Source organism: Coffea eugenioides, chromosome 8 (assembly GCF_003713205.1).
Source record: "Coffea eugenioides isolate CCC68of chromosome 8, Ceug_1.0, whole genome shotgun sequence".
NCBI classification, from domain to species: Eukaryota; Viridiplantae; Streptophyta; class Magnoliopsida; order Gentianales; family Rubiaceae; genus Coffea; species Coffea eugenioides.
The window spans coordinates 13,452,974-13,473,877 of record NC_040042.1 but is presented as its reverse complement, the minus strand read 5'-3'; the positions used below and the strand labels follow the sequence as shown (position 1 = coordinate 13,473,877).

At 37.5% G+C, this 20,904-nt stretch overlaps 2 protein-coding genes across 2 annotated transcripts; one reads left to right on the top strand and one right to left on the bottom strand.

Moving 5' to 3' along the window:
- Window positions 1-11,003: 11,003 nt before the first annotated feature.
- LOC113780300 lies at window positions 11,004-12,355 on the bottom strand. Its single transcript, XM_027326112.1, has 2 exons — window positions 12,059-12,355; window positions 11,004-11,945 (listed from the first exon to the last, which is right to left on the bottom strand). Exons 1-2 carry the CDS (start codon window positions 12,353-12,355, stop codon window positions 11,004-11,006), a joined length of 1,239 nt encoding a protein of 412 aa, XP_027181913.1.
- Window positions 12,356-19,008: 6,653 nt separating this feature from the next.
- Window positions 19,009-19,485, top strand: LOC113780299 (uncharacterized mitochondrial protein AtMg00310-like). Its single transcript, XM_027326111.1, has one exon. The coding sequence runs from the start codon at window positions 19,009-19,011 to the stop codon at window positions 19,483-19,485; it is 477 nt and encodes a 158-aa protein (XP_027181912.1).
- Window positions 19,486-20,904: the final 1,419 nt, after the last annotated feature.

The following is a 20,904-nucleotide window of genomic DNA, read 5'->3' as shown; positions in this document are numbered from 1 at the left end:
TTATTATTAGAAAGCCAAATAAAACCAAAATACAAGAAATACTTGAAAAACACACAATTATGATATTAATATTGGGTTGCCTCCCAACAAGCACTTTGTTTAAAGTCGTTAAGCTCGACTTTCCTCAATATTCTTTAATTTTCAAATGTGTTTCCTAAGGAGTAAATCACTCCTTTAGGAACCCTCTCTCCGGCTAAATAAGGCTTCAATCGTTGACCATTCACTTTGAATGGGGCACCATTTTTTCCTTTTATTTCCACTGCTCCATAAGGAAACATGCGAACCACTTCAAATGGCCCGAATCATCGAGACTTAAGCTTTCCAGGGAACAATTTAAGTCTTGAGTTAAACAATAACATCTTTTGCCCTTCTTCAAAATGCTTAGGAAGAATGTGTTTATCATGCCAAAATTTCACTTTTTCTTTATAAATTTTGGCATTCTCATACGAGGTTAACCGCGATTCCTCCAATTCGCTTAGTTCGAGCATTTTCTTTTCACCTACAGATTTAAAATCAAAATTAATAACTTTAATGGCCCAATAAGTTTTATGTTCTATTTCTACAGGTAAATGACACGCTTTCCCATAAACAAGCTCATATGGAGACATTCCCAACGGCGTTTTAAATGCCGTTCTATAATCCCACAAAGCATCTTCGAGCTTGTTTGACCAATCCTTTCTCGATCGATTGAGATTTTTCTCTAGGATGATTTTAATCTCCCTGTTGGCCAACTCTGCTTGGCCATTAGCTTGAGGATGATAGAGAAGTGACTTTTTATGCCTACATCCATATTCAAGCAACAAAGTATCAATAATTTTATTACAAAAATGCTTACCTTCATCGCTTATAATTGCCTTTAAGACTTCAAACCTACAAAATATGTTCCGTTTAAGGAATTTAAGTACAACCTTAGCATCATTATTTTGTGAAGGAATGGCCTCCCCTCATTTAGAGACATAATCGACTGCTAAAAGAATGTACTTATTATTAAATGAGTTAGAACATGGTCCCATAAAATTAATACCCTAAACATCAAATAGCTTAACTTCCAAATATGTAGTTAAAGGCATTTCATTCTTTCTTGAGATATTACCGGTTTTTTGACATTGATCACAGTTTTTAACCCAATTTCTAACATCTCGGTACATAGTAGGCCAATAAAATCCTGATTGTCATATATTTGCTACGGTTTTAGTTATACTAAAATGACCAAACTCTTATTTACATGAACAGGTTTAATAAATCGTACTTGTTTTCTCTTATAAATAGCAAATTCATTGGAATTAGAATTCAACATATTCTTTTGAAAACAGACTTATGTCTTGTGTTTGAGCAACTCATTTAGACCATCCATTCTTCTTTTCAAATCACCTTGTTCCTTTTTGAACAATTCACGAAGTTTTGTTTTTCTATCAAGTTCCAAGTGTAAAGCAGTCTTACTCTTTTTGAAGTAATCATTTTCAGCTTTCAACTTTTTGTTTTGTTGAAAAAGATTTGCATTGTCTTGAAGAAGAAAACTAATTTTATGTTTTAATTCCTTGTTCCTAGCATAAGATTCTTTCAAACTATCATACAATTTTATAATGAAAGATTCAAGATCATCATCAGTTTCATTGTCACTTTCAAATTGATAGTTAGAAGATATTACCTTATCATCTCCGATGGCCATGAAAGTCAATTGAGCAGATTCTTCCTCTACAATTTCACCATCGGAGTTGCATTCATTCCATGTGAACTGAAAATTGTTGAATCTGGGTTTTCTTTCACCTTTCCTCTTTTTCATTGGACACTCACTCGTGTAGTGTCCAAGTTGGCCACATTCATAGCATTTATCAGTTTGCTTTTTATTGTACTCTTGCTTCCTTTTGTTTCTTGTGTTGCTGAACTGATTTGGGAACTGATTTGGGAATAAGTTGATGTTTCCTCCTTTTCTGAACCTTCGTTTATTGAGGATTCTCTTGAAACTTTTTGTGATGAGAGTTAGATCATTATCATCAATTTCCGTATCTTCTTCATCTAGGGAGGCAGAATCATCCACATCTTGAGATGCCTTTAAAGCAATACTCTTTCTTGCTTTTGCATCCTCTTTCTCTTGCACTTTGAATTTAAATTTCAACTCATAAGAGGTCAGAGAATTAATAAGTGATTCAATAGGCATAGTATTCAAATCTTTAGTTTCCTCAATAGCAGTCACTTTATTTTTCCAATCATTGGACAAGGCATTCAGAATTTTTCTGTTTTTTTCACCTAGAGAGTATTCCTTTTCCAGCACCTCTAAGTCCTTAATGAGGTCGTTGAATCTACAGTACATCTCATTAATATTTTCATGAGGTTCCATCTTGAACGATTCATACTTGGTAACCAAAATAGACTTCTTCTGTTCTCTCACATTCTCACTTCCTTCATGAATTTCTCTAAGTTTGTCCCAAATTTCTTTAGCTGACTTGCAACCCTTGACTCTAATAGATTCATTTGAGTCTAAAGCACAATATAACACATTCATGACTTTTGCATTTAAGGTGAGATGAGCTTTATCCACGGTAGTCAGTTCACTTCTTATTTTTGGTCTACATCTATGAGTATTTTCATCTATAAGAGAGGCATCATATGGACCTTCACTAATAATAAACCATAATTCAATATCAATTGATTGTAAAAAAATGATCATTTTTTCTTTCCAACTCACATAATTTGACCCATTAAATATAGGTGATCTAATGATAAAATGTCCTTCAAAAATATGGCATTATTGGTTGTCATTTACTCATAAGCCGATTGAACTTAATCTCAAGGAGACCAAACTCTGATACCAATTGTAAGGATCGGAGACAACCAAGTGGAAGAGATAAACAATATAAAGATCACAAACGTAACAATAAGTAAATAAAAAAGAAAGAATTGCAAACCAATTAACTACCTAACTCCTCTTGACCTTGTAGATTAATTGAAACAAGTTTCTTCAAGTTGATGAATTACAATCACTCTTGTGTACAAAGAAAGGTTCACCTCCTCCTTACCCTGAACTCCACTCGGTCAAGTTAGGACGTTTTACTATCCCTCAGGACAACCTTCACAGAGCTACACTCATGAAATATTCATTCACAAATGAAAAGCTTACAATGAACCTCACACCACTAAGACTACAAATCTTCCTTGAAGAGTATTTTCTCACTAAAATCACTTTAGATTTTTTGTATCTTCAGTGTGCAAAAGTTGTTTGAAGTATCTGACCAACCACTATCTATATAGGATCAAGAAAGTGCCTCACTAATGCTTCCAACGGATAGAAAGTAGCTGAAGAGTCAACTAGCCGTTGGAGTGTCGGACGTCTGATAGCCCTGTTTTATGCGTCCGACAGCAGGCAATGAATTTAAGAGATTTTCTTCAATTCTTTCAGACGTCCGGTGAAAACTTTTTGTGCGTCCGACAGCAAACAAAGAGATTTAAGAAATTATCTTGTTTCTATCAGATGTCCGGTAGAGACATTTTCAGCGTCCGATAGTTTTGTCGACTTCGAAGGATCCTATCGGACGTCCGAAACATGCGTCCGAAGTTGTGCAATGATTATCGGACGTCCGATACTATCATCACAAGCGTCCGACAGCTTTCAGCAACCTTTGTCTTCTTTCAATTGCACTTGTTCATGGAATCAAATAACTTCAAAACTGAAAATATATCTTGAAAAGATATTAGTATCATCCATTTGTTTTGTAAACATCAAAAGATAGGGATCAATATCAACAGTATCACTCCACTAACTACAAAATTAACTAAATCAGCATATCATGGTGACTTTTGAATTGCCATTAAAAACTCATATGGAAATTCTTCTTTAATGGATGAATGGTCTTCTAGAGGCATGTTTTTCAGTCTAGAAAGATGATCAGCGACTAAGTTCTCGGATCCTTTTTTATTTTTGATCTCCAAATCAAATTCTTGTAATAATAAAATCTATCGAATTAATCGAGATTTTGCATCTTTCTTATTTAAGAGATATTTGAGTGCCGCATGGTCGATATAAATGATGACTTTAGATCCTACTAAATACGATCTAAACTTATCCAATGCAAATATCACCACTAGCAATTCCTTCTCTGTTGTTGCATAATTTACTTGAGTTTTATTTAGCATTTTACTTGCATAATAAATGACATGAAGTTGCTTATTATGCTTTTGCCCAAGAACAGCTCCAACTGTAAAATCACTCGCATCACACATCAATTCGAATGGCAAGCTCCAATCCGGTGATGCTATTATGGGTGGGAAAACAAGTTCCTTCTTCAACCTATTAAAAGTAAATAAACACTCATCATTAAAGTGAAAAGCAATATCTTTTGCAAGTAATTCACATAAAAGTTTAGCAATCTTAGAGAAATCCTTAATAAATCGCCAATAAAATCTCATGTGTCCAAGAAAGTTTCGAACGCCTTTCACATTGGTAGGTGGAGGCATTCTCTCGATAACCTCTATCTTGGCTTGATCTACCTCAATACTTTATGAAGAAATTTTGTGCCCTAGAATAATACCCTCACAAATCATGAAGTGACATTTTTTCCAATTGAGTACAAGATTTGCTTCTTCACATCTCTGTAAAATTAGATCTAAATTGTTAAGACAATGATCATAAGTAGATCCAAATACAGAAAAGTCATCCATAAAGGTTTTCATGATTTTCTCATTAAATCAGAGAAAATTACCATCATGCAACATTGGAAAGTGGCCGGTGCATTATGCGACGCCCCGAAAAAAAATATGAGTTTGAGAACCCGGAAATTTTCTAATTTTCTAGGGTTTATTTTTTAAACGCCCGCCTTTTCTACATTTCCTTGATTAGAAAAATTCCCCAGATAAAGTTATGAGCAAAGATAGTTTTAAAATGATTTTTCTAGTATCGGTTAGTTTTTGAGTAATTAAAAACGTATTTTGAACGTGGGACCCGCAAGTGCGGTAAATGCATTATATTTTTGACAACTTGTTGAAATTTTGTATTAAGTGATATTATTTTACAATGTGTTAAGATATTTGTATTGGAGAGACAAAAAGATAAGATTAAAACCCTAAAGGACCATTTGTCACAAAACCATTGGACCTTGACTTTTGACCAAGACTTTTCTAACTTTACTAAAACCAATTTGGACCCAATTTCTCTCCTTTTTAGCTTGTCTTGGACGAAATTTTGAGAGAAAAAGAGAGAGAAAATCCATCATCTTGCACTTCAATTTCTTGTCCAAATCTTGAGTTCCAACCGATTAAATTGCAAATCACTCCATAAAACTTGCTAGCTAAGGAAGATTGAAGCTCTTGGTGGAGTTGTTTTGGAAGAAAAATCCCTAAGTCATCACCTTTCTTGATATTTGAAGGTATCATGTCTAGCCATCCTTTCTTTGTTCTTGATTATGCTAAATTAGTGACTTGTGATGGCTAAAGAGATGGTTTGATGGATTATATTTTGAGTTGTGGTTGGATGGATGAACTTTTATTATTTTTGGGGATTTTTCTGTTTTAATATGAGTATGATTATGTGGTTATGTATGATGATTGGAAATGATGTTTAATGATTCTAGAAGGTGGAAAAAGTGGAAGATTGCAAGTAAATTCTGTTTTGGAAGAAATCTGGAAAATTAGGGTTCTTGGTTCTTCATTCTGTCCGAAATTTTTGGTCCTATATAGAGGCCGAATTGGCCTTAGCTCAAAACATGAAAGTTGTAGGGAATGACATTTTAAAGGTGCCTACAAAATTTCAGGTCAATCGGAGTAGCGTAGAGTGAGAAAAGTCGAAATTACTATTGCTGTTCTGGTTTACCCGAAATTGGGATTTGCGACTGTAATTGGTTGTTTTGGCTGGAATTGCTTCCGAATTGGTTGTTGAGGCCTTCTTATGAAATTTATCCCTGTTTCTTACCTTTCAGCTGGTTTTGGAATTTCTGGATTTGGACTTGGAGAGCCTGAGTTATGATGTTTCCGCTAGAATGCGTTCTATGTATCTGTTTTTGTGATTCTGGTGTAGTATCTTGCATTTTTGACCTGGTTACACTCGAAACTGGGTTGAGTGACCTTCTGCAATATTGTTGCCCTATCTCTTAGCTTCGAAACGGTGGGTCTTGCACCTTCATCCGACCATCGTAGTGCTTTTGGCACCATTACCGCAAAATGACGTCAAAACTGTTTTTCTGGTTTTGAGCTTAACTTTCATTTCCGGACTTTTCCCTAGCTTGACTTGTCTTTGTACTACTTGGAGTTTGCTGAATGGCTATTGGATGAACTTGTTGTTGTGTGTGTACCTTTGGGTTGGAATGAGGAAATCATGAAGCCATGACGGCTGGAAAAGTAAGCAAATTTAGGGGAAGTGCTGTCCGAACTTTTAAAAGATTTGTTTGCATTGAGTTTGTGATCTAAGACTTGGTTTGAGCAAGGCAATGCAATATGATGGATAGTTTCGGAGCCGTGGAGGTGAGTGACCTCAAACTATTTCTAAAGTTATTTATGAACCGTTTTCTGCATTATTTACTTTTAAACTGTTTCCAAAGTTACTTTTGAACTGTTTTCTTGCATATCATGCGTGCTTACATGTGAGTGTTCCTTGTTTGCTATATTTCCTTGACTTATTGGCTTGTTATTATTGATTGATAATGTGTTAAGTGCTTTCAATGATTGTTAAAACAAGTTTTCTAGGCGAGTGTGTACTTTATCGCACTCGACCTAAATAAATATGAAACTTTCAATGATTAATGATTAAATGCTAGTTGCGCATGAATGTAAGCCGTTTGGCTGAACTGGCCACTGCCCTTCGTTACCGATCGACTCGAGCCAGAAGCGGACTCGGTCGGGCGATATGGTGACCCTGGGTGAATTTGGTATACTCGAGTATTACCTTGTAGTCCGGCTACGTCCGGATGGGTGGAGTCCGGCTACGTCCGGATGGGTGGAGACCGGCCAACGTCCGGAAAAAAAAAAAAGATGAACGAATAAAAAGATGAACGAGGGATTATTTATAAAAAATGAACATATCCTTTTCATGAATGTTACTATCGCTTTCCATTGTACATGTTTCTTGAATTATTGATACTCCATATTTAATGTTTTGTAAATGCTGTAATCGTTTCTGGACTTATCATTTGATTTATGACATCATTGAAAAGAAATATTGTTAAACCGATTTGATTACTGATTTTCTGGTTACTCGCTGAGCTTCTAGCTCACCCCAAAAATATTTTATTCCCCTCCACAGGGCTCGTGGCGAAGGAAGGACTTGTAGTACTTATTCAAGTGAATGGATGGTCTATATCTTGTATAGTTTGGATTTGGAATCATTTTATGTATAGTTGGGATTAGTTTCCGCTGCAATTGTGACATGTAATTATTGGAGACTTGGATGTATATTTGTGGACCATGTGATGTATATTTGAGGTTTATTCTTGTAATTCGTTTGAGGACTTTAGTGAACGACTGAGTCCCGGCGAGAGCCGGGCAGGCGGCCCGCCGAACCATCTGGTTTGCCTTAGGGGGAGGTGGGGTCGTCACAGTTGGTATCAGAGCTTAGACTTCATATCTCTGTAGTGTATCCTAGGCTTGAAGTTTAGGATGCCGGACTGTGGGTTTGGTTTGCAATATTAGTGATTCTTGCGGGATGTCTCGACTTGATTGGTACAAGAGGGAATGTCGAGGACGACATTCTTTTAAGGAGGGGAGATTGTGACGCCCGAAAAAAAAAATGAGTTTGAGAACCCGGAAATTTTCTAATTTTCTAGGGTTTCTTTTTTAAACGCCCGCCTTTTCTACATTTCCTTGATTAGAAAAATTTCCCAGATAAAGTTATGAGCAAAGATAGTTTTAAAATGATTTTTCTAGTATCGGTTAGTTTTTGAGTAATTAAAAACGTATTTTGAACGTGGGACCCGCAAGTGCGGTAAATGCATTATATTTTTGACAACTTGTTGGAATTTTGTATTAAGTGATATTATTTTACAATGTGTTAAGATATTTGTATTGGAGAGACAAAAAGATAAGATTAAAACCCTAAAGGACCATTTGTCACAAAACCATTGGACCTTGACTTTTGACCAAGACTTTTCTAACTTTACTAAAACCAATTTGGACCCAATTTCTCTCCTTTTTAGCTTGTCTTGGACGAAATTTTGAGAGAAAAAGAGAGAGAAAATCCATCATCTTGCACTTCAATTTCTTGTCCAAATCTTGAGTTCCAACCGATTAAATTGCAAATCACTCCATAAAACTTGCTAGCTAAGGAAGATTGAAGCTCTTGGTGGAGTTGCTTTGGAAGAAAAATCCCTAAGTCATCACCTTTCTTGATATTTGAAGGTATCATGTCTAGCCATCCTTTCTTTGTTCTTGATTATGCTAAATTAGTGACTTGTGATGGCTAAAGAGATGGTTTGATGGATTATATTTTGAGTTGTGGTTGGATGGATGAACTTTTATTATTTTGGGGATTTTTCTGTTTTAATATGAGTATGATTATGTGGTTATGTATGATGATTGGAAATGATGTTTAATGATTCTAGAAGGTGGAAAAAGTGGAAGATTGCAAGTAAATTCTGTTTTGGAAGAAATCTGGAAAATTAGGGTTCTTGGTTCTTCATTCTGTCCGAAACATTTTGGTCCTAGATAGAGGCCGAATTGGCCTTAGCTCAAAACATGAAAGTTGTAGGGAATGACATTTTAAAGGTACCTACAAAATTTCAGGTCAATCGGAGTAGCGTAGAGTGAGAAAAGTCGAAATTACTATTGCTGTTCTGGTTTACCCGAAATTGGGATTTGCGACTGTAATTGGTTGTTTTGGCTGGAATTGCTTCCGAATTGGTTGTTGAGGCCTTCTTATGAAATTTATCCCTGTTTCTTACCTTTCATCTGGTTTTGGAATTTCTGGATTTGGACTTGGAGAGCCTGAGTTATGATGTTTCCGCTAGAATGCGTTCTATGAATCTGTTTTTGTGATTCTGGTGTAGTATCTTGCATTTTTGACCTGGTTACACTCGAAACTGGGTTGAGTGACCTTCTGCAATATTGTTGCCCTATCTCTTAGCTTCGAAACGGTGGGTCTTGCACCTTCATCCGACCATCGTAGTGCTTTGGCACCATTACCGCAAAATGACGTCAAAACTGTTTTTCTGGTTTTGAGCTTAACTTTCATTTCCGGACTTTTCCCTAGCTTGACTTGTTTTTGTACTACTTGGAGTTTGCTGAATGGCTATTGGATGAACTTGTTGTTGTGTGTGTACCTTTGGGTTGGAATGAGGAAATCATGAAGCCATGACGGCTGGAAAAGTAAGCAAATTTAGGGGAAGTGCTGTCCGAACTTTTAAAAGATTTGTTTGCATTGATTTTGTGATCTAAGACTTGGGTTTGAGCAAGGCAATGCAATATGATGGATAGTTTCGGAGCCGTGGAGGTGAGTGACCTCAAACTATTTCTAAAGTTATTTATGAACCGTTTTCTGCATTATTTACTTTTAAACTGTTTCCAAAGTTACTTTTGAACTGTTTTCTTGCATATCATGCGTGCTTACATGTGAGTGTTCCTTGTTTGCTATATTTCCTTGACTTATTGGCTTGTTATTATTGATTGATAATGTGTTAAGTGCTTTCAATGATTGTTAAAACAAGTTTTCTAGGCGAGTGTGTACTTTATCGCACTCGACCTAAATAAATATGAAATTTTCAATGATTAATGATTAATGATTAAATGCTAGTTGCGCATGAATGTAAGCCGTTTGGCTGAACTGGCCACTGCCCTTCGTTACCGATCGACTCGAGCCAGAAGCGGACTCGGTCGGGCGATATGGTGACCCTGGGTGAATTTGGTATACTCGAGTATTACCTTGTAGTCCGGCTACGTCCGGATGGGTGGAGTCCGGCTACGTCCGGATGGGTGGAGACCGGCCAACGTCCGGAAAAAAAAAAAAGATGAACGAATAAAAAGATGAACGAGGGATTATTTATAAAAAATGAACATATCCTTTTCATGAATGTTACTATCGCTTTCCATTGTACATGTTTCTTGAATTATTGATACTCCATATTTAATGTTTTGTAAATGCTGTAATCGTTTCTGGACTTATCATTTCATTTATGACATCATTGATTTATGACATCATTGAAAAGAAATATTGTTAAACCGATTTGATTACTGATTTTCTGGTTACTCGCTGAGCTTCTAGCTCACCCCAAAAATATTTTATTCCCCTCCACAGGGCTCGTGGCGAAGGAAGGACTTGTAGTACTTATTCAAGTGAATGGATGGTCTATATCTTGTATAGTTTGGATTTGGAATCATTTTATGTATAGTTGGGATTAGTTTCCGCTGCAATTGTGACATGTAATTATTGGAGACTTGGATGTATATTTGTGGACCATGTGATGTATATTTGAGGTTTATTCTTGTAATTCGTTTGAGGACTTTAGTGAACGACTGAGTCCCGGCGAGAGCCGGGCAGGCGGCCCGCCGAACCCTCTGGTTCGCCTTAGGGGAAGGTGGGGTCGTCACACATTACACAGTCCAAAAGGCATTTTTTCAAATGCAAAAGTGCCGTAAGGACAAGTGAATTTGGTTTTCTCTTGATCCTCCGGTGTAATGACTATTTGATTGTATCCTGAAAAATCTCCAAGAAACAATAAAATTTATATCCAACCAATCTTTCTACCATTTGATCAAGAAAAGAAAGAGAGAAATGATTCTTTCTAGTAGCTGCATTCAGTTTTCTATAATCAATACAGACTCGCCACCCAACCACAACTCTAGAGGAAATCATTTCATTATTTTTACCACGTACTATGGTTATCCCCCCTTTCTTTGACATTACATAAATAGAAGAAATCCAACTACTATCAGAAATTGAAAAAATTATACCTGCATCCAGTCATTTAAGGATTTCTACTCTTACCACTTCTTTCATGTTTGAATTTAACCTTCTTTGAGTTTCAACCACCGGTTTAGAATTTTCTTCTAACAAAATTCGGTGCACATAAATAGTTGGACTAATTCCTTTAAATATCAGAAATTGTCCATCCTATAGTCTTTAAATACTTCCTCAAATCACGTAAGAGCTTTCCTAGTTGCTCCTCATCTAGTACAGCATTGAAAATCACCGGCAATGTCTCCTTTTCTCCAAAAAATGCATATTTGAGGTATTTCGGAAGTGGCTTAAACTCAAACTGTGGAGTTTGCTCGCACGATGGTGGAGGTAGCCCTTTACTCAGTCCTAACTCCTCATACGCATTGCTCCTTTTGGAAGAAATCTGTGTCTGCAAAAATTCAGTTATTTCTTCAACTTGTTCATCTTGTAAACCTATACCATTAAGACAAAGTTCAAGAGAATCATCATCAAGATTAACTTGATTCATCTCTAATGTCAGTTCATCACATATGTCAGCAGAATAAACATGGTCGGTAAAAGAGAGATACTTCTCCACTTTACTCAAATCAAACTCCACTTCCTCTTCGCCAATTTGGAACTTGAACTTACCACGTTTAACATCTATTATAGTACCTGCAATGGCCAAAAATGGTCTACCAAGAATAATAAGTACGTTAACATTTTTCTCCATATTTAAAACAATAAAATCAACAGGAATAATGAATTTCTGCACTTTAATAAGCACATTCTCCAATATGTCCATTGGATGTCTAATAGACCTGTCAGTCAATTGCAAGAAAATGTTAGTACGTTTTAACTCTTTCAACCCCAATTGCCTAGCCACAATTAAAGGGATCAATGAAACACTCGCACCAAGGTCACATAGTGTTTTAGAGAATTCTACATTACCAATAGTGCAAGGAACTGTGAAACTCCCTAAATCTTTCAACTTTGGTGGCAATTTGTTTTGTATGATGGCACTACATTCCTCCGTTAATGCAATAGTCTCACTATCTTCCAATCTCCTTTTCTTAGTCATTATCTCCTTGAGAAACTTTGCATACGAAGGAATCTGCAAAATAGTACAACAAAAGGAATGTTAATATGTAATTGTTTGAAAATGTTGACAAACTTCTCAAATTCTTTGTCATTTCTCGAAAACTTCAATCTTTATGAAAATGGCACCGGTGGAGGAATTGGTGTTGTCGCTTCAATTTGTGGCTCACACTCTTTCACCTTTTCTTTCCCGTTAATTTTTTTACTATTCTCTCCTAACTCACTCAACTGTTTATTTTCTCTTCTTTCATATTCTCTCTCACTTTCAATTACAGGCGGCTCACCTACTTCCTTACCACTACGGAGGGTTATAGCCTTCACATGCTCCCTTGGATTCACCTCAGTCTTGCTAAGTAAATTCTCTTGGTTGCGATTGTTAACTGCATTTACTATTTGCCTTAATTGGACTTCAACATTCCTGTACATATTGGTGAGTTGGTCTATCCTTCCCTCAATTCTTTCAAACCGTTGAGTAGTGACACTGGCTAACTTTTTAATTTTATCATTTGATACATTTGCCAATTCCCAAGCTAGTTTGGACTCCAGAAGTGATTGTTTCGGTTGAAAATTCGGTGAATTAACTGGTCTTTGTTGGTTCCTTTAATCCTTCCATTCAAAATTCAGATGATTACTCCATCTTGGATTGTAGGTACTGGAGTATGGATTATTTTGGGGTAGACGGTTGTAATTATTGAGATATTGAACTTGTTCGCTGCTAGAACATATAGAATCATCATGATCTCCGTCGCAAGTAGTACAACATGCAACCATTACTCCTTGATTAGAGTTAGAACCAACATGCCTATTAAGTATCTTAACCACATTATCCATCTTTGCACTTAACATATTCAAGGTATCTACTTCAAGCATACCTGCGGTTCTCCTTATATTATCTCGTTCGTTGGCCCATTGGTAGTTATTAGCAGCCATTTCTTCAATCAATTGTTGAGCTTTCTCGGTTGACTTTCCCATCAATGCTCCTCCCACTGTCGCATCTACATGCGTCTTTGTTGGATAGATGAGATCATTATAAAATATTTGGACTATTAGCCAATCTGGTAAACCATGATGAGGACATCTTCGCTGCAATTCCCGATAGCGCTCCTAAGGTTCGTACGATGTCTCTCCTTCCTGTTAAGACAAACTAGTTATATCCATTATAAACTTAATAGTTTTTCCAGGTGGAAAGAATTTATTAAGAAAAACATTAGTTAATTCAGCCCAAGTAGTAAAAGTATTTGTAGGATAAAATTGTAACCAAACCTTAGCCTTGTCCCTTAGCGAAAATGGAAACAATCGAAGTTGAATTGCATCATCACTAACACCATTAAACTTAATTGTATCACAGATTTCAAGAAATGTTGACAAATGAGAATTTGAATTTTTGGTAACATTACCTCCATATTGAAATTGTTGAACTATTTGAATCAGTGATGGTTTAATTTCAAAATTATTAGCATTTATCGTTGGCCTTGCGATGCTAATTTGAGATCCTTGTGTTCCTGGTAAAGCAAAATCTCGTAGAACTCTCCTATTTAGTTCGTTTTCCGTCATTTCTTGCTCAAACAGTAGCTCTATCAAAATTTCCTCTATCGGCTGCCAAATCTCTTGTTCCTCTTGATGCGGTATATGCCTCCTTTGTCTCCGAAATGTCCTCTCAATTTCTGAATCGAAAGGTGCGACTTCTCAATATGTTTGGTGCATACACTACAAATAGAAATAAGAGAAATTATGCAGTTTTAATTGTCAAAAACTAAATTAATGCAAAATCAACTATAAACAACTTAAATAAAAATAATGAAAATATCTAAATTAATAGAGATTATTAGACCCTAATATTGCCGCTCCCCGGCAACGGCGTCAAAAACTTGACGGGATTTTTATATCAATGCAAGTTTATTTCTGAATTTTACCCGTTGGACTGCAAGTATACAGGTCATTTAGTAGTTTTGGGCAAATATCAGGTCGATCCCACAAGGAACAAGTTAAACAAGTACTAGACCCTTATTTTCTCTATTATTTAGATTTAAAGTGAATTTGAATAAGAAGATTATAATGCTACTGTTTACAAATCCAGTTTAATAAATGCTAAATACAAATGGAGAAATTTCACTCAAGATTGAATCTAGGGATGTAGATTCCACTTATAGCAGAAACGACTCAAATGAATAGATTTACCTCTTGTTATTATTCTTGTTTAACCAGGGATTCATTTCCAATATTATCAAATCTCTTTCTCATGATAAAATGACATAGAGCAGTCCAGTTTTTCCTATTTTTATGGTGAAATACTAGTTCTACTCTGTTTTCCTTCATGAAATGCTAGATAATCTACTTAAGTGTACCTCTATTTTCATGAACATACAATTCAAGCTCTACTCATGATTTTTCATTGTTACTACCAATTCTCAGTGACTAATAACAACTATAAACACTTTCTCTCGGTTGAGAGTTTTCCCTTTTCTCTCTCTTGAGAACTGTGCCTTTCTCTCTTATTGGGTGTTTGTGTATGAAAACAGAGGAACAACCTGAAAACCAAAAACAATCCCTTTGCCGATTAATGACCGTCCACTTTAACGTTCAAAAGCCTTCCGACATTGTGAGGGTTACCATAAATGAGATACCGACAAGATCATAGTCCCAGTTTCTGATTGGTGAAGCCAAAGCGGTAGTACATTGCTGATTCTCCACTGCTACCTCTGTCGGTTTTCTTTACTCCAAGCTGAGACAGGTAACTTTAAGCTTTTCTTAAGGATCCTTTCGGGTATGCATGTACTCTTGAGGGATAGTGTTATAGTCCGTTTTCTCGCTTTTTAAGTTCAGAGTTCTTTTTCCTGGTGTTTTTTGAAAAAAAAATTTTATTTTCTGAAAATAGAAAATGCTTCAAAAAAAAAGGAAGAAATTTTTATTAAAAAAAGTGGGGGCTGTTTCCAGTTCTTCTGGAGTTTCAGGGTTATAGGACGTTGGGTTTTTCTAGTTGGTAGACTAATGCAGTATGTTTGGTCTTTCGGGTTAGTTTCTGAGACAGAATAATCCTGAACCTTTAACCTCAGTGGAACATCACAGTGGGAATCTTTGATATTTGTGTGTTACATTGTGGTTAGTCCATCTTCGTTGCTGTCCCATTCTCTCAACTGGTTTTGTTTCTGTGATATTCCCTTAGTGAATCATAGGCAAGGACATATGGCTGAGGAAATAACTGAAATTCTGCAAAGATTTGATCTTTCCACCAAAGAGAGGGGTGAAACAGAGATTGACTTGGCAGATGTAAGCCCAAGTGTGAAGGAGTGTAAAGAAAGTCTAGTGGGAAAGATAATGGGTGAGAAAATCATCAATTATGTAGGAGTGCGAAACTTTGTGACAATAGCATGGGGTTATCCTAAAGGATTAAGGGTGGTGGAGGTTGGTGTTAACACGTTTCAATTTTTCATACCCAGCGAGAAAGATAGAGAAAGGATTTGCAATGGAGGGCCATGGATTGTTGATAACCAGATTATAGTGGTTAAACCATGGTTTGAAGGTTTTGAAGAGGAGGGAGCGGATTTTAACATGGCACCATTGTGGATTCAAGTTTGGAATCTTCCTGTTCACTGGTTATCCAAGGAGGTGGGGAGGAAGATAGCATCAGTTTTTCATGAAACAAGGGAAGTGATTATACCCCAAGGTGGAGGGAAGGAAGGGAAGCACATAAAAATGTTAGTCATGGCAGATATTTCACAACCCTTAATGAGAGGGACTACCGTGAAAATGGAAGGAAAAAGGTAATGGTTAAGCTTCAAATATGAAAGAGGACCTGATTTCTGTTATACCTGTGGTAAAATTGGACACAGCGAGAAAAATTGTTCAGCTAGTATAATAGGAGATAAAGGCCAACAACACAATCAATTTGGACCATGGATGAGGGCAGGAGTTGGGAATATGTCGCCTCAGAAGGAAAGGAGAGGGAAACAGGCTGCTAGTATTTCCCCTAACAAGCAAAGGTGGGGTTTCAAAGAGGGAGAGCTGGTCGCAAAACCAAGTGATAGGGAGCTGAGTGAGAGGGGTCAGGCAGCAGAGGAGGGGAATACAAGTACGATATGTGGTCAAATAGTTGGGATTGTCCAGGCAAATGAGATATCCCTAAATAAGAAAAGATGGGGCTTCAAAGATGGTGAGCTAGTTCCAAAATTCAGTGAGACGGAGTTAAGGGAGAGGAACCAGGCAGCTGAGGAGGAACATGGGCAAACAGCAGATATCAATCAGGTAAATGACAAAGATGACAAAGCAAAGCAGGCGCAACTACAGTCGGAAACGAGATTGTGTGGAGGCCAGCTCAATGTAGTGCTGGAAAAGTCGGTGGAACAATCTTCCAAGGAAGTAGAAGTGGAGAACATGCAAGTGGAGGCTCAATTAGAGGAGGGGGAGGAAATGTGCAACCACAAAAGATCTACATGCACAAGAAGCAAGTTGAATACTCCACTGATAATCAGGAAATCACACAAAGGGAGTCAGAAACAAAGGCCAAGCAAACAAGCCACAGGGAAAAGGAAAGCACAGCTGCTGGATGAGGATATGATCGATGTTGAAGTGACTGAAATAGTGGCAAAAAAAGGAAAATTGGGGACTGATCAAGAGATCTCTGAGAGCAAAGCTGAAGGGGCGGTGACCATCCTAATCTGGTCACCCATGGATAAATGAAGGCTCTGGTGTGGAATTGCCAAGGTGCTGGGAGCCCCTTGACAATTCTCCAGTTGAGAGAGGCTTGGAACCTCCTCTCCCCACATATGGTGTTCTTAAGTGAGACCAAAAACAGATTACAGTTCATGGAAAGGTTAAGAAGACAATTAAGATTTGATCAATGTGAAGTGGTGGAGTCTATGAATAAAGCAGGTGGCATGATGGTTTTGTGGAACGATGAGGTGATAGTGATGGACATTAAAACTACGGCTTTCACTATTGAATTTCAAATCAAGGATACAGAAAAGAATGAGGAATGGTGGTTCATTGGCATTTATGCTAGTACTGATGATCAAATTAGGAGAAAGCAATGGGATGTGATGCAACGAAGAAAGGTATTATGGGGTCATAAGTGGATCATCACAGGTGATTTCAATGACATTACCTCAAATGAGGAAAAGTGGGGAGGTAGGAAAAGAGAGCAGGGGTCATTCCAAGATTTTAACAACTTCATTGAACATAATGGACTCATAGACATTGGATTTGAAGGTAACCCCTGGACTTGGAGTAACCATTGGTCTTATGAAGGGGAAATCAAGCAAAGATTAGATAGAGCCTTGGTAAGTCATGATTGGAGCCAGATTTTCGACAGAACCATAGTCAAACACATTGAGACCCTGGGATCAGACCATAGTATGTTGTTAATAGACTCCAATCCTATACAGGTTAAGAAAAAAAAACGATTCTTTTTTGATAAGAGATGGATGAAAAAAGAGGGGGTAGAACAAGTCATAAAGCATGCTTGGGAGGAGGCACAAACTGGTTCGAATATGTTCAAAGTGCATAGGAAAATTGCGAATTGCAGAGTGGCTCTTTTGAAATGGAAAAATACCTTCCAAGGCAACTCTAGAAGCAAGCTTGATGGCCTGAAAAAACAAGTGCTAGACCTTCAAGGACAGGATTGCGAAAACAAAAAGGCTGCTACTAAGGAGCTCAAGAGGAAATTAAAGGAGGCATACGATGAAGAGGAACTCTTTTGGAGTCAAAAATCTAGAGTGCAATGGTTGAAGGAAGGGGATAAAAATACTCATTTTTTCGGCTCTAGTGTTAAAGGTAGGAAGAAGAGAAATAAAATGCAAAGAATACAAAGGGAGGACAAAACTTGGACCACATCTGAGGAGGAAATAGGAGAAGAAGTTGTTAAACATTACAACGAGCTTTTTACTAGCAAGGTAGGTACCCCAACTGAGTTGGTTCTGGAGGGAATATCACAGTCAATATCGGATCACATGAACACTGTTCTTACCCAACCAGTCTTGGAAAAAGAAATTAAAGATGCATTTTTTTCTATGCATCCAACCAAAGCCCCGGGCCCTGATGGCATGACACCAATTTTCTTTCAGAAATATTGGCACTTTCTTAAAAATGACATCATTTCAGCAATCAAAAGTTTCTTTCATTCGGGTCATATGTTAAAGGCTTTGAATCACACAACCATAGCACTCATTCCCAAAGTCGATAATCCCACTGAGGTTAAGCAGTTTAGGCCTATAAGTCTTTGTAATGTACTCTATAAAATCATTTCCAAAATCCTAGCAAACAGATTGAAAAAAGTTTTGGGAAACTGCATTAGCAAAAACCAAGCTGCTTTTATACCTGGAAGACAGATTTTGGACAATGTTATTATCTCTCATGAGTACTTGCACTACTTAAAAAACAAAAGTGAAGGATCTAATGGGTTTATGGCTTTAAAGTTAGACATGTCTAAATCTTATGACAGGGTTGAGTGGGGATATCTGAAGGCAATCATGGTTAAAATGGATTTTTGTGATACCTGGATAAACTGGATAATGGAATGCATCTCAACAGTTTTTTTTTCCTTCAACATAAATGGTGAGCTTAAAGGATATGTGATACCGTCAAGAGGGATTAGACAAGGAGACCCATTGTCGCCTTACTTGTTTCTACTAGTATCCGAAGGTTTTTCCAACTTGCTGGCTCAGGCACAAAGAAGCAAAAAATTGACTGGAATACATATTAGTAGAACCGGACCTTCACTAACTCACCTCTTCTTTGCCGATGACTCGTTAGTTTTTTGCAAAGCCGATAAGAAGCAAGCTCAAGAAGTAATGAAAATTCTGCAAACATATGAAAAAGGATTCGGACAGATGATCAACATGGAAAAATCTTCAGTTTTCTTCAGCAAAAATGTGGCGAAACAAGTACAAGAAGAAATTTGCAGCAGTCTACAACAGGTTAAAGTGGTGAAGCAGGGGAAGTATTTGGGTTTGCCAATGGTAATCACAAGAACCAAAACGCAAATCTTTGGATTTATTAAAGACAAATGCTAAAGATCAATCCTCAACTGGAGAAATACACGGCTTAGCCAAGCAGGGAAAGAGGTGTTGCTGAAGGCTGTTACTATGACGATGCCAACTTATGCCATGTCGTGTTTTAAGCTGCCCGTGAGGTTATGCAAAGACATCAACTCTTTGATGGCAAGATTTTGGTGGGGGGAGGAGAACGGTCAAACGAAAATGCATTGGGTTTCATGGAAGACATTGTCAACTGGAAAACAAGCTGGTGGTCTTGGCTTCAAATATCTTCAAAGCTTTAATAAAGCTTTGCTAGGCAAACAGATTTGGAGGCTCCTCACATGCCCCGACCTTTTGCTTAGCAAAGTTTTGAAAGCAAGGTACTATCCCAAAACAACCCTCTTCAACTGCGAAATCAAAGGTAATGCATCATGGATATGGAAAAGTTTGATGTCCGCAAGAGAGGTGATGCAATGCGGAGCTAGGAAACAGATTGGAAATGGGAACAACACCAGAATTTGGGAAGATGCTTGGTTGTTGGAAGGAAAGGACGGTAAGATTGAATCCTCAAAACCCCCTGGTTGAAATATCACAACAGTTAGTGAATTGATAGCCAACTTTAGGTGGAAATCAACTCTCATCTTCAGGCTCTTTAGTTCACACGAAGCTGCTCATATACTCAGAACACCTATAAGCTTGACAGGGAGACCAGATTGCTACTTTTGGTCTTATACCAAAAAAGGAAACTACACGGTCAGCTCGGCATATGCAGCACTCACAAGTCTTACCACGCAGCCTATAGTGCAATTGAACGGCAAGGGGGAAACAAGCTGGTCAGGGGGAAATAGTAAAATCTGGAAACAGCTATGGGGTCTTCCAGTAAAGCACAAACACAAGGTATTTTTATGGAAGTGCCTGCATCAAGTGCTACCAGGTCGAGAGGCAATCTTTCGGAGAACGGGAAAGGGAGACCTAATGTGTAAGCAATGTGGTGAGAACAGTGAGACAGTGGAGCACATTTTCTTCCACTGCAGGACTGCAAGGATGATCTGGAAGATGGCTCCATTGCAATGGGATGGTCTGCAGCAGTTTACAAGCGACTTCAGGAAATGGTGGAGTACACTAATGGAAGTCACAGATAGGAAGGAAGGAAGGGAACATATAGCATTGACAGTGGACATTCTTTGGCAAATTTGGAAAGCCAGGAATACAGTAGAGTTCGAAGACAAAGAGAGACATCCAATGAAAGTGATTACAAAGGCAGTTATGGAATGGGAGGAATATTTGAAATCTCAACAGCCTGAACAGCAAGTGAGCATCTCAGAAACAGATATAGCGGATGTACAAGAGCAGAGGGTGGTCGAAGATACAAACACACTGACCATTAGTGTACATGTGAGACAGCATCTCGAGGGTCTGAACATGGGAATCGGCATTACAGCAGAAAACAGATTGCATCAACTAAGTGCAGTGTGGCTGATGAAAGAAAGAAGCACCGAATCACCAGTACTGGACAACCTTGTGGCCATACGGTTAGCACTTTGCAAGCTTAAGGAATGTGGCTGCTTCAGTATCAAACTTCAGACACCAAGCCTTCAGGTTTACAAGCTTCTCAACGGTCAAGTTTCTTGTAACATGCTACTAGCAGCCCACATACAATACATAACAGATCTTAGCTTAATGTTTACGATATGCTCATTTGATTTTCAGTCCGCTAATCATAGCATTAATTGTCTCAGTCATAAATTGAGTAAGCAAGCAATGCATTTACATTTTGATGAGGAATTCTTCGATCCTCAGTGTCTCAGTACACTTTTGTAAAGAAAAACTTGAGCCTTTGCTCGAATAGTGTAATTTCTCTATTAGTGGAAATAAAAACTTCTATCGTTTCCAGAAAAAAAAAATAACAATTATAAACATGCTATTGGTGATCAAACAACAACAAGTAATTACTACTGCACAAATAGACAAGTTAATACAAGATACAACAAGTGTAAATCACAT